Source organism: Megalobrama amblycephala, linkage group LG4 (genome assembly GCF_018812025.1).
Source record: "Megalobrama amblycephala isolate DHTTF-2021 linkage group LG4, ASM1881202v1, whole genome shotgun sequence".
Lineage (NCBI taxonomy): Eukaryota > Metazoa > Chordata > Actinopteri > Cypriniformes > Xenocyprididae > Megalobrama > Megalobrama amblycephala.
In genome coordinates, this window is record NC_063047.1 from 6,264,546 (window position 1) to 6,277,679 (window position 13,134).

The 13,134-nt window shown below is 37.5% G+C and overlaps 2 protein-coding genes across 2 annotated transcripts in view; one reads left to right on the forward strand and one right to left on the reverse strand.

Annotated features, from left to right (window-relative positions):
* Positions 1 to 502: 502 nt before the first annotated feature.
* Positions 503 to 7,485, reverse strand: yipf6 (Yip1 domain family, member 6). The gene is made up of 7 exons (XM_048187035.1): positions 7,337 to 7,485; positions 5,313 to 5,441; positions 4,796 to 4,874; positions 4,599 to 4,641; positions 4,382 to 4,507; positions 1,951 to 2,108; positions 503 to 1,307 (listed from the first exon to the last, which is right to left on the reverse strand). Exons 1-7 carry the CDS (start codon positions 7,367 to 7,369, stop codon positions 1,186 to 1,188), a joined length of 690 nt encoding a protein of 229 aa, XP_048042992.1. The 5' UTR covers positions 7,370 to 7,485; the 3' UTR covers positions 503 to 1,185.
* A 771-nt stretch (positions 7,486 to 8,256) lies between these two features.
* The window catches only part of ophn1 (oligophrenin 1), a 41,197-nt gene continuing 36,319 nt past the window's right edge, over positions 8,257 to 13,134 (forward strand). Inside the window, exon 1 of the mRNA XM_048187036.1 lies at positions 8,257 to 8,796. Coding sequence (XP_048042993.1) covers positions 8,643 to 8,796 — 154 coding nt within the window. The 5' untranslated portion in view covers positions 8,257 to 8,642. The remainder of the gene's footprint in view (positions 8,797 to 13,134) is intronic.

Here is a 13,134-nt window from a genome sequence, read left to right on the forward strand (position 1 = left end):
ACAGAAGTGGTCAATGATCATTTTTGGGTGAACCATCCCTTTAAGACCAACAAGAGGTTAGCTGAGCAACCACAAAACCGTTAGATACACGCATATAAAGGTCAGAAGAAACACTGACAGTTTTCTCACACTCACACACCTCAGTTGCACCTTATGGTTCAGGTGCTGCAATGCATTAGAAGTGAAAATTAAAGTCTTTTTTTAGGCATACAAGATGGAAAGTCTAATTAGAATTACTGTCACATAGAGAGGCAAAGGCAGAGAGAGAGAGGAGTGAAGACTGTGTTTCTCTATGTGAGGGAAACAGAAAGACAGGTCGCTGATGTGTGTCTGTATATGAGGAGAAATTGTGTATGGAAGAGAGTCTTTGTCAGACAGATTGGAAGATGTGTGCGAAATCGTTTAGGACCACAGTTATATAGACAGAAACGGCACTTCCAGTTCAACCTCAAGATACATTTTCCATTTTCCATGTACAGAAAAAGACAGAACACACAGTCTATGCAGCACTTATAAAGTCCATTTTATTTAATTTTGGAATGTATTAACTTCCACCGACAAAAAATAAATCTAATGAAGCGCAATCATCATTCCGAAAAAAATGAAAACACCAAAGAAAAGAAACTTTTGTGTGCAGCGATGTGAGGGGACTGACGCGAATGTGCAGCCTGATGATAGCTGAATAATTCTCCCAGCAGAGCCAACAGTGGCACTGTTCAATCAGACACACAAACAAATACATGCACGCTCACATAGTCACATACTATGCTTGAGTAAGCACATCCACACATAAAGTCATACCCGAGACACACAGAACATAGTTCGCCTCCGTGTTAGGGGTGTGAGTACATCTGGAACTGCTCAGAGAGGCAGTGACGTTCCTCACACAACAAAACATTCACATAATGAAGACATGTAGGCTGTTGTTAAATTAGTAGCGCTGAAGAATTAGTGTCCTCCACTCCTTTCCTCTCCTCTTATAAAAATGAATGAGGGATGGGGAGGAGTGATATCTATGCAATAATCCCCTTATTGTCCTCTGTTTGTCCCTTTATGAATGTCCATCAATGTGCCCCGCCTCTTTTTAGGCTAGGCCAATCACTGGCCAGCTCCCAGATGGTCTTCCGGTTGTCTTAATAAAAGGGAAGGGTTGATTTTTTGCAATTGCTGTAGGGTATATGTATGCTATTGAGAAGTCGAAAATGTCAAGATCATCCAGCCAATCACAAAGTAGAATAGGAACACTGGATAGACGACCAGGGCTTTCCTATTGGCCGGTTGGCTGTCTGCGAGAAATGCTGTGGAGGCTGTGAAAGAAACACATACAGAGAGATATATGAGTTCAGATCTCACTGAAATCCTGTGTGACTGTGTGTACAAGAAAGAGACAATGAGTTAAGTGATCTGACTTCTGTGTCTTCACATTATTACTGGTACATTTGCAATTCGTTCATTCATTTGTAATTTCTCTGTGCAATTTTAATTTTACTCTGCACCGCACATTTTTTATTGCAGGTTTAATTTTTTTCAATTTTTTAAAAAGTTTTTTTCATTGTTAACTAAAACTAAACCATAATAATAGTAAAAAATATTGTCACTATGTAAAGCTTAAAATAAAACAAAATATAAATCTTATATTTAAAACCTTAAAAATGACATAAAATAAAAAAATGACACTTCAATAGTTTATAAATAATATTAAAATAATTATTAAAAGTTGTTTTGTCAGGAATATTGTTTTTTTATTTAAAAACACTAAAATTAAAAGAGAAAAATAAAAAAACCTGCAAAACATTATATTGGTCTACACTGCCACCTGGTGGTGGCTGCATGTTTGCCAATCAGACAAAATACATGGATTCTAAACATTACTGCTATAAACAGATATCTGAATAATTTAAGTAGAACAATCTTGCTGAAAACAGATAAATGATTTTGATTGGTTCTTACCAAATGTTGACCAGCCAAAGGATGCGGTGACAACTACAAGACGGACAGCAAAACTTACGCCGCCCGTTCCCCCCAGAAGAACGATACGGCAAACTATCATGGCCACAGTCAGAGGAAGAATACAGTACCCCAACACACATAGACTCTGGAAAAATGATCTGTGATTAAGAGTAAGACAGAGAAATGAAGAGAAGGAATGACAATGTTTCAGTAATGTGCTCAAACATTAATTCATTATTATGCACTGTAAATGGTGTAGAAGCTGATGAGCAGTTAGCAAATTCAGAAAATTCATGTTGCTAACAAATGAACAATCAACTGTTACTGTGGAAATTTCCAACCAGGTTTAGAGGGGTTTCACCAAATTCATATATTTTTAGAAACTCCTGCACGAGTTTCGCAGCACAAGGGTTACCATCTATTTACGTAATGTGACATTTCTGAATGAAACATAATTTACAACAACAAAACAAGCTGTAGGACAGAACCTGATTTTAATTGGAGGGGTAAAACAAAAAAAACCAGAGCTTAATGTAAAAGCAACACATAACAGTAGCTGACATTCTGAAATTGAACACGGTTAAAACCATATGGGGAAAAAATTATTAAAGGGATAGTTCACTCAAAAATGAAAATTTGATGTTTATCTGCTTACCCCCAGCGCATCCAAGATGTAGGTGACTTTGTTTCTTCAGTAGAACACAAATGATGATTTTTTACTCCAACCGTTGCCATCTGTCAGTCAAATCATGGGAGTGAATGGGAACTCTATCAATAAGAGTCGAAAAAACATGCATAGACAAATCCAAATTAAACCCTGCGGCTCGTGAAGACACATTGATGTCCTAAGACACAAAACGATCTGTTTGTGCGAGAAACCGAACAGTATTTATATCATTTTTTACACCACTATGTCCAACTGCGTTCAGCACTCAGTTAGTGAGGTCTGATCGGCAGTGATGTCTCGCGCATATACTTCAATGAGTGCTAGACATCACTGCCGTTGTCAGAGCGCGATCAGACCTCACTAAGCGAATGCTGAACGCAGTTGGACATAGTGGTGTTTTAGAGGTAAAAAATGATATAAATACTGTTCAGTTTCTCACACAAACTGATCGTTTCGTGTCTTAGGACATCAATGTGTTGTCACGAGCCGCAGGGTTTAATTTGGATTTGTCTGTGCATGTTTTTTTTTTTTACTCTTATTGATCGAGTTCCCATTCACTCCTATTATTTGACTGACAGACGGCAACGGTTGCAGTTAAAGATCATCATTTGTGTTCTACTGAAGAAACAAAGTCACCTACATCTTGGATGCGCTGCGGGTAAACAGATAAACATCAAATTTTCATTTCAACATGCCCTGAAATTTTGAACGTACATAAATTTGAAATGCTGGGCATTAGGGATCGTACTTTTTTCTAAGTCAAACCTCTCACTCCATCAGAAAATAGTGGTGATATTTTGCAACCCTAAATGCCCAGCATTGCAATTTTGCAACGTTTTACAACCTATACCCCAGTGCAAATTTTGTCTAAACGAAATGACTTCCTAAAGCTATTTTTAAGAATGGGAAAAAAACAACAACAACAACAAAAACAAAAAAACACATGAATATCAATGCTTGGGTCTCTGAGGGCTAAACAGAACAATTGCTATCACCCCCACTCTGTTTCCTCATTGGTCGGTGGCATTAAACAATCAATTCTCTTGGATCTGGTTGACTAGCTCTCTTTTCTACCCCAATGATGAGACAACTTCCCTCTCGTAGGTATAGATGCCGAAGCACAGGCAACAATTTAATTTGGCTTTAGACACTACTCTTTAATATTCATATCAAATTAAAATAAATTGACAATAGGAAAACTGATGTAAATTTACACGTCCTCCACTCTGAGGTGCTCTTTTTTGCGCATGTAAGAAAGCTTCTACCAAGAAAATGAATTACCTAAACTATTACCCACCAGTCTAATCTGTGCCTTTTCATAATAACATAAAAGGTTTCTAACGTTGTTTTGTGCCATTGCTTTGGCAAAGTATCTGTCAAACAAACTAATATCGAAAGCACAATATGACTCTGTGCCCTTACCAAATTGTAAAAGACTGTGATTTAATTAAACATGTATCGTGCTGCTTGTTTCAAAGCGAAGTGTACAATTACTCCATGCCCTTGTTTTTTTTTGAGTTTCCTTTAAAGTTCAGGTAGAAGTCAATTCACTGAATTTTCCTTTGTTCAATTTGGACACTGAACATGGGTTGGAGCTCTTAATTTTGAACTCTCAAAGTACACCAGACTGACGAATTTAATGAAATTAAATAGTACAAAATTTTCCCCGGACCCGCTACAGGAAACAAGGTCCATCCACCACAGTCTCACAAAAAACCTATGGGAAACATTGAAATATCAATGAAAATCTGAATGTTTACTCACATAGTTCCTCCCAGGAGTTTGGAGTTGAGGGTGATGATTACAGAACCAAACCAGATGATGACAAAGACTTCTGCAAACTGTGGTCTGCCATCCTCCTCACTATCAGCAGATCCACCCTGCAGCATTCTGAGATAGAAAAAAAATTGTAAATGCAATATATTTGCTGGAATCATAGTGACAATATTTCTGACTAGGACTGGTCAACATTACTACTCACAAGGCCAGAGTGACACAGAGGAGGAGAGGTCCCCATAAGTCCCCTAAAAAGTACAGAATGCATAAACTCTTTATTAAGTTAGACAGCTGAAAAACATTTAACATTTATAATAATGAGTGATCATAAATAGGCCACATTCTTTATGTAATCTGTGATTGTGTCATCAGCAATTGATGAACTGTGAATGATGGACTCACAGTCTCTGAGTAGCGCAGAACTTTTCTTGGGGTACATCACATGGACAAACTTCTGTCCAACGGCTCTTAGATCTCTCAGCTGAGATCCACAAACAAAGCAAAGAGAAAATAAGAAACGCTGCTTAAACTTAAACAGAACTACTCTTGAATGTGCACTCCAGTGTTATTTCAGTATTATTTAATTAATATTATAGGGTTTTTTTCCCCCGTTCATTTTAATTTTTAAGTAATTTTGTCGTGCGATTTTTAAAAAAAATATTTATATACAACTTTGATTAATTTTTATTTTAGTTTTCAAGTTTTTCATCTAATATTTATACTTTAATTTATTTTAGCTTTAATTTAATTACCGACAAATGATTTTTAATACGTTTAGTTTTATTAAACAACACTGGTGCATTCAGAATTCTTTTCCTCATTACAATTATCCACACAAAATATTTAAACACAGAAAATGTGCATTGTCCATCCATATATGCCAATATATCACTACCCTGTAACGAAAGGTTTCACTTACAATGGTGTCTTTGACAGGCTCATCCAGCGTCGAGAGATCATTGTCAGCATTCTGTGAGCTCACAGGCACAGATATATCTCCCTCCACTGGGATGTCCTCTGAAATTGAGATGTCAGACAAACCTGCAAACTGAGACAGGAAGAATGACTGTTTAAATCATTCATGGCATATATACCCAAAAACATAAGTTCATATTTATCTATGCCAGTGTGTTCACTGGTGGTCCATGCAGGATTTAAAATGGTCTCTGTGTTGATTGACTAATAGAGGTAAATAAAAAACCCCAAAAACAATTATAATTAACAGAAAACACTTGAAATGAATTCATTGAATCATCTCATTGATTATTGTGTTAAAGGGTTAGATCACCCAAAAATTAAACTTCTGTCATTAATTACTCACCCTCATGCCGTTCCAAACCCGTAAGACCTTTGTTTGTCTTCAGAGCACAAATTAAGATATTTTTGAAATCCGAAGGATTCTGAACCACACATAGGCAGCAACGTCATTGTACCTTTTAAGATCAAGTAGTAAAGACATCATTAAAATGGACAACGCGACTACAGTGGTTCAACCTCAATGTTATGAAGCGACGAGAATACGTCTTGTGTGCAAAAACAAAACAAAAATAGCAACTTTATTCAACAATTTTTTTTCTCTTCCCAACCAGTCTCCTCCGCTAATCACGTAGTGAACGCAGTGCGGCGCATCCGTGTTTACACCAGAACGCCGGCTCATTATTGGCCGATGCTGTTCACGTGAGCAGCACGAAGCGTGTGATACTGACGCAGGAGCCGGCCAATACTAAGTCGGCGTTCTGACGTAAAACCTAGTAGTGCTGCACTGTCTATACAATGTAAACAGCATAGGAGACTGGCATGGAAGAGAAGAAATTGTTGAATAAAGTCATTATTATATTCTCGTTGCTTCATAACATTAAGGTTAAACCACTGTAGTCACGTGAACTGTTTTGACGACGTCTTTACTACCTTTCTGGACATCAAAAGGTGCAATGAAGTTGCTGCCTATGTGTGGTTCAGAAACCCTCGGCTTGGATTTCATCAAAAATATCTTAATTTGTGTTCCGAAGACGAACGAAGGTCTTACGTCTTTGGAACAACACGAGGGGGAGTAATTGATGACATAAATTTAATTTTTGGGTTGAACTAACCCTTCAAATTTGTGATTTGTGTTTCTGTTGTCTTCACAGCAAGTGACAGTTACTGTAGAAAATAAATAGTCTCAGCTCAAAGGTGTGTTAGCAAAGGAAGCATTTAAGTTAATCTAATTAATCAAGAAGAAAGGTAAAGTTATATACTAATGAGAATTTGTACACTATTTAAAACCTCCTGTCCTGAAAAAGGACACAGGGATGTTTTCTTGACATCAGGCTCAAGAAGAATTGCAAAGTTTTAACACGGTAAAACCCATTCTAATGCACAAGAACCATATGGTCACAGGAAAATGTATCTTAACAAGCAACTACGGAGCGTTGAATCAACAGTAAAGAAATGTAAACATCTCTCTGTCGCAATCGTTAAATGAGAAATTATGATCAAACGGTGGAAATCCAGCATTTCTTGACTGGAGTGAAGTCTAGAGCTAAAGAATCTCTCCACTAATACAGTGAATAAATAAACATTTTAAAACACGAGAGAGGCAGTCAGACAGATGGTGACCAAGAGTTTCAGATAGCAGATGACGTTTCACTGTCACTGTTTACATAGTTTGGTATAACACTGCACGATAAGAGGCGTAATCTTGTTTTCCATAAAAATCAGCAAATCTGACAGCGTGGTCATTTGGGTGATGTTTAAAGAAATCGTTAATGTAGTAAATGATATGTTGTGCTAAGAAACGACCGTCTGGTTTACACGTATTACCCCAGCAGAGCTTTACTGACACGTTTAAATAACATTCCCAAGCAGTACTCGGGTTCGGTACCCATACAGACAAAAGCAAAAAAAGCTTAACAATGTGTCTTAAAGATGTTTAAGCGGTTTAAAGCACGTTTTGTCTCTTACCAAAGGCTTGCTAGACTCCTCTACTTCCGCCATCTTCACACGGATACGGATACGTCATCGGGGGTGTGACGTCAAAAACGCCAACATGCCTCTAAGCAGATAATAATAATAATAATAACAATCGTTGTAATATTTGATTAACAACGTGTCACTTGTTCAATTCACATAATCACATAATCAGTGGCTAAATGGACAGGTTTGTTTACTATACTATAAACATGTAAATGTCTATATGGTTTTATGCCCTATGATTTAAACTGATCAAAGCTTTAAAATCATAACAACACAAATTCTTTGTAAATATATTTGTATGATGATTCATAGGAACAGCGTCGGTCTCTTTAAGGGTCGGAGTCAGTTTTGGCTTAGAAATACAACGTGCGGGTAGAATGACAACTAGCATGACTTTGATTATGAAAATAGGCGAGGCTTTAGTGGCCCGGATGTTTGTCTCGACATGGACAAGCACGATTGATCAACATAACATTTTTTTTCTATTTCAACTATTTAATGTATTTCAATGCAATGGCTATTAAGTGTCTTTTTTTCAGATGTAAATTTTATTTTACAGATCTCTGCTCGCGTACAGCGCTAGCGGCATGTCACGTGGTAAATGTTTCTTTTTGCAGCGCCGCTCAGTGTAGACCAATAATAGCCTTTTATGATTGCTGGACACCGCGATCCTTAATTCATAATTTAATAGTGATTATAGAATCATTTTTCTATTTTTATTTTATGTACGAATAATTGAAAATAATAGATTTGAATGATTATAATGTTTAGCCTATAAATGGCTGCAGCAATACAAAACACATCCTGAGATTTTAATGCAGTTCAATAGAGGATTTCCTTTTGTGGGCCCTCATGCGCCCCCCAGAGGAAGAAAACGGTGTTTCCCGTAATAATTCTAGCGACTAACTAGTGACATTTGCCGCCCAATGATGTGGGAGTGTTTAGAATGAAGCCCTGCCCGCGTTTGTCAGTCTCTCCGCTCCCAAAACAAGGAAAAGTATTGAAACAAATACTTTCTTTATCAGCACATCTAACTTTTAGCCTACTTTGAAACAGTCTTTATAGCAATACCGCGTGCACACGGAGTCACTCACTACCGGGGCTGTTGGATTATTGTTTTTCATAACTGCATATCACACAATATGTCAAATATAGGGAACTTTATCGTAACCGATTAATCGAAATCAACTTGATTAATACAGCCGAGTAATCAAAAGGCACGTCAGTCGTGGTTTGTGTACTTTATTGACGACAAAAAGGCCGGTTACCATCGTTGTTCGATCAGAGGGTGAGAATGGGGCATCCTCCACTAGAGTTCACCGACTGCTACTCCGACAGTCCAGATTTCAGAGAAAGACTGAAATGCTACGAAAACGAGCTGGAAAAAACCAACAAGTTCCTAAAGGATGTCATCAAGGACGGGAACAGTGTGATCAACACGATTAAAGGTAAAATGGTGTTTTATAGCAGCGGCCGGTGGTGCTCTTCGCTGGGGGGATGTGGATCGAGGTATCCGCCTTTGCAAAGCCGTGCAGATCAACGAATACAGACGACCATTATATTTGGCTTTACTCAAAGGAAAATTTCCTTTCATTCGTAGGGGTTTTTTTTGTTTTTGAAAAAGCTTTCACTTGCAGGTCACTCGGTGGTTTTAAAGGGGATTATGAATTGTAGAGGGGTGGGAGGGAGTGATCTGGCAGATGGTGCGCAGCTCTTGGAAGATCCCCCTCTCAGAGATGCTGGCAAGCACTTTTAGGAGACGTTGATGTATTTACACCAGGAACCTTTAATTTTACAGATTAGTAAATGGAATTGAACCAGAGAGTGTGAACCTATCAACAAGATGATTGAAGGTAGAGGGAGAGCTAGTAGTCACATGAACCCAGATACTATCACTATCAGCACTTTACACTATTCTGCTAATCTCATAGAAGTCAATTAAAAGGCACTTTGCATTCTCGAAATGGAGGAGAGAGAGAGAGAGAGAGAGAGAGAGAGATAGAGATGCAGGCTGTAAACTAGCAGTCTAAGAAGCATTCATTTTTTAATGGCCACACATACACCACAATCAATGCAATGTATCTCTTCCTACTTCCTCTTTTGTAGTTTAGCTTATCTCTGAAATGTTATGAAGCAACAGTCTACAAATGGAAAGTTTCCAATATTCAATTCCTGCTCTAGCAATACTGTTCACTTGACTGAGGCAGTTAATGACAGAGGAACTATCACTACAAACAATGTACTTTAGACAGTAGCTTCTGTTTAATGAGGAAAAGCTGTTGAACTCAAGAGAGCCGTATTATAGTCATTATAGATATACCGGTAGATATAATGGTAATTATAGCTGTACATTTCCCAGTGCACAGCTCATATGTGGTCCTCTTTGTCATCAGGGTTCAGAGAAATATCAGGGAATTGTTAAAATGTGATTTCCAGGCCTGGTCATGGAAATCAATAAAAATGAATAGCACCTTTTTTGTTAAAATGATGCTGACATAAAAGTATTACATATTGTAAATAACAACAAAAGTATTTTCATTGTACTGAGTGCAATTAGCATTAAACAAGTTCAAATAGTGATAGATGATATTTACACTAAGTGAAAATAGCTGTATTTTCTTTGCACCAAGTCTAAATAGTAATTAGATGCTATTTGCACATTTGTTAATGCTAATTATACTTGGTGCAAATAGTGAGTGACACATACTCTTTGCTCCACACTGTATTGTAGTAGGCATATATTATAAAACAGTATAACAACATATTCAGTGTATATGATATTATATTTATTCAAATTGATGCTTCCTTATTGGGACATTACTTGTCCCTTTCCCTAAATCCCATTACACCTACCTCTAACCCTACCTGATAAACACTTTATTCCCACTATTAAAGGTGCCCTAGAACCAGTTTTTACAAGATGTAATATAAGTCTAAGGTGTCCCCTGAATGTGTCTGTGAAGTTTCAGCTCAAAATACCCCATAGATTTTTTTTAATAAATTTTTTTAACTGCCTATTTTGGGGCATCATTAACTATGCACCGATTCAGGCTGCGGCCCCTTTAAATCGTGCGCTCCCTGCTGATAAATTGGGCCAGCAGTAGCCTACTTCGACAGGACGCGCAAAGTACAAGTCACTAGACACACAAAATCCGCAAATCGGTGGTAGTTCTAGCTAATTGCGAAGCGACGGTGTGCAAGCATTTCTCACGCCCAAAATCCTGTCACTTGCGCGTGCACAGCTCCATTATGAATAGAGGTTATAAATATATGGCATTTATAAATATTGTGCACAGAAAGGTGAGCAACGTGACTCCTCCACTTTCTCTCACACACATAGGCGAAAATCTCACCAAAATCTCATTTGTTATTAGGCTATCTATTAGTAAAAAACGGGGACAATACATTGTTGCAGGTTCCCTATATCATTACATTAATAATTATTATGATTTAATTTTATTAGGATTTTTGTTCTGTTTTTAATACAATTCACCAAAAAATATTACACTATTAACCAGGCCTAACTAAGAAAAAACTATTACACTATTTTGAAAAATCACATTACAAAAATAAAACAACATAAATATTAGATTAGATTAATAAAACAGCATTTAACAAATATTTTTAACATTTATTAGTGAATTTAATATTTTCATTTTTACGAGCTGGGCTACCCTGTAGCCTACAGAAATTTCAACTTTTTAAACTTGTAATTATTATTTTGCATTAAGTTGCAAGTGTATTATTTATTTATTCATATCTGAGTGTACCTTCACCACTTGATAAGATGTGTGGAAATTGCTGCGTTGTGACTGGGGATGTTTAAACTGTCTAAAACAATCCCACACCCTGTTATAAAACACATAACCGTATTACTTTAATTTAACATGAATAGTTACATTACTACCTTTTAAAGTCGAAACAGATAACGATGTCTCTTTTGATAATTGATGATGTGGCGCTCTGCTCTGGTCCAGGGGTGCGTTTCCCGAAAGCATCGTTGGTGAACCATGGTCGTAAGTCCCATTGAACTCTATTGGTAACGACGGAACTTGCGACCATAGTTCGCTTTGGGAAACGCACCCCAGGTTAGCGGTGCGCGCGACCAAGTGTAGCAGTGACAGTGTAGCAGCACAGCCCCCTCTGTTGGTGAATATAATCACTACACAATTGCTCTGATAGTCAACAGGCTGCTGTATGTTGGTCAGGCTTTTTTGCAATGTATTTCCGGGTTATTTTGAACGAGCTATAAAACGGGGACATTTCCAGGGACAGCTCCAGTCGGGGACGGAGCACCAAAAACCGGGGAAACCGGGAAAACGGGGACGTCTGTTCACTACGTTCACAAGCCACTGTTAATTTTAATAGAAAATAGGCCTACAGTATAAGGGAGCATGGCAGAAGGCGTGCAAAGAGTGCTCCCTCTGTAATCACTAAAAAGTTCTGTTATAATAAATGAAGCTGTCACACATTGAATCTCTTATTTACATAATGTCTAAATTTCTTTGTTTTTAATGAGAGAATTTGCGATCATGCAAACTCATATAGTCCACTATTGAACTCTTGTTATTCAACTATGCCAAGGTAAATTCAATTTTTGATTCTAGGGCACCTTTAAATACTCATTAGGCATGTTATTTCCACTTTTTGAGTATTTTCTTATTTATAATAAAAACCTCTCCTAGTGGATATGGGATGGGACAAGAATGAGTTGGGAAAAGCCGGATTTGCACTTGGTTCGGTCGCCACTGCTCCTGTTATCAGATGGGTGTAAGTTTGTCATTTTGTCTGGCTCAACCAGACATTGGTGGACAGATTTAGTGTAAATAGCCTCTGCCAACAAGGTGGGCTATTTGCACTTAGTTTAAATAGACACTCCAATATATTAAATACGTCATGGAATGCTGCGATAGATGAAAATGCAATGAAATGTAAGCATATAAATAAGCAATAAATAATAAATAAATAATCATTCCAAGCTCTAAAATAATTTAATTGGTTAGAAATAGCTTTTTAAAATAAAATTAATATTTAAAATCCTTATCGATTAATCTGGAGCTATTGGAAAAGTAATGTAAATGAATTGGACAAAAAGAGCAGGAATCCTGTGTCAGACGATTTCCTGATTTATTAGAGAGTTCCAGTGTATTTCCTGTCAGTTTTTCCGTTTGCATTTCACTGCCTAATTTTGGATAGAAAACTTGACAGTTGGTCTTCTGTCAGTAATAATTTGATGATTCAGCTTTAATTTATCTCCTTCTCAGGCTTCCTTCCCTAATTTCTAGGGAAGTCATAAATGCACTAGTTTTCTAAAAATGCATGTTTTTATTTTGCCTGAGGGAGTGTGCAAGCTTCTAATTTGACTAACCATAAGCCTCTTTCTATACCTCAGAGTGCAACACTCCAAAAGCAGAATGCTGAGCCATTAAGGCAGATTTCTTTACGGAACTGTGCAGAGCAAGACTGGCTGTAATTTGATGACCGCAGTCTGCTCTCGGAAGCTTCCAGTGTCTTGTAAGGAGTCTTCAGAAACTTTGGTAATTGAAGGAACCACTGGAGTCCACAATATATTTCCACTATCTGAAGTTCTGCAGCTTCTGAAGTCATATGACCTGACTCAGTGGTTTCGATATGCTTACTTCCTGCGTTTATGTAGTTTTGCACTTTTTGAGGAATATCGCGGGTGCTATGTGGATGTGAAACTTGACACAGGAAGTTGAGCATTTCCTTTTCTCCAATGATGAGGAACCTTCTTGGAGATCTATTGCTCCTGTTATGACTAAACA

Bases quoted from the DNA above. Each gene is read 5' to 3' on its own strand.
- yipf6 (XM_048187035.1), bottom strand. From the start codon at position 7,369: ATGGCGGAAGTAGAGGAGTCTAGCAAGCCTTTG. The intron at 2,109-4,381 runs GTGAGTAAACAT...TCTTAATCACAG, and splicing joins AAACTCCTGGGAGGAACTAT to ATCATTTTTCCAGAGTCTAT. The intron at 1,308-1,950 runs GTAAGAACCAAT...TTTCTTTCACAG, and splicing joins CTTTGGCTGGTCAACATTTG to CCTCCACAGCATTTCTCGCA.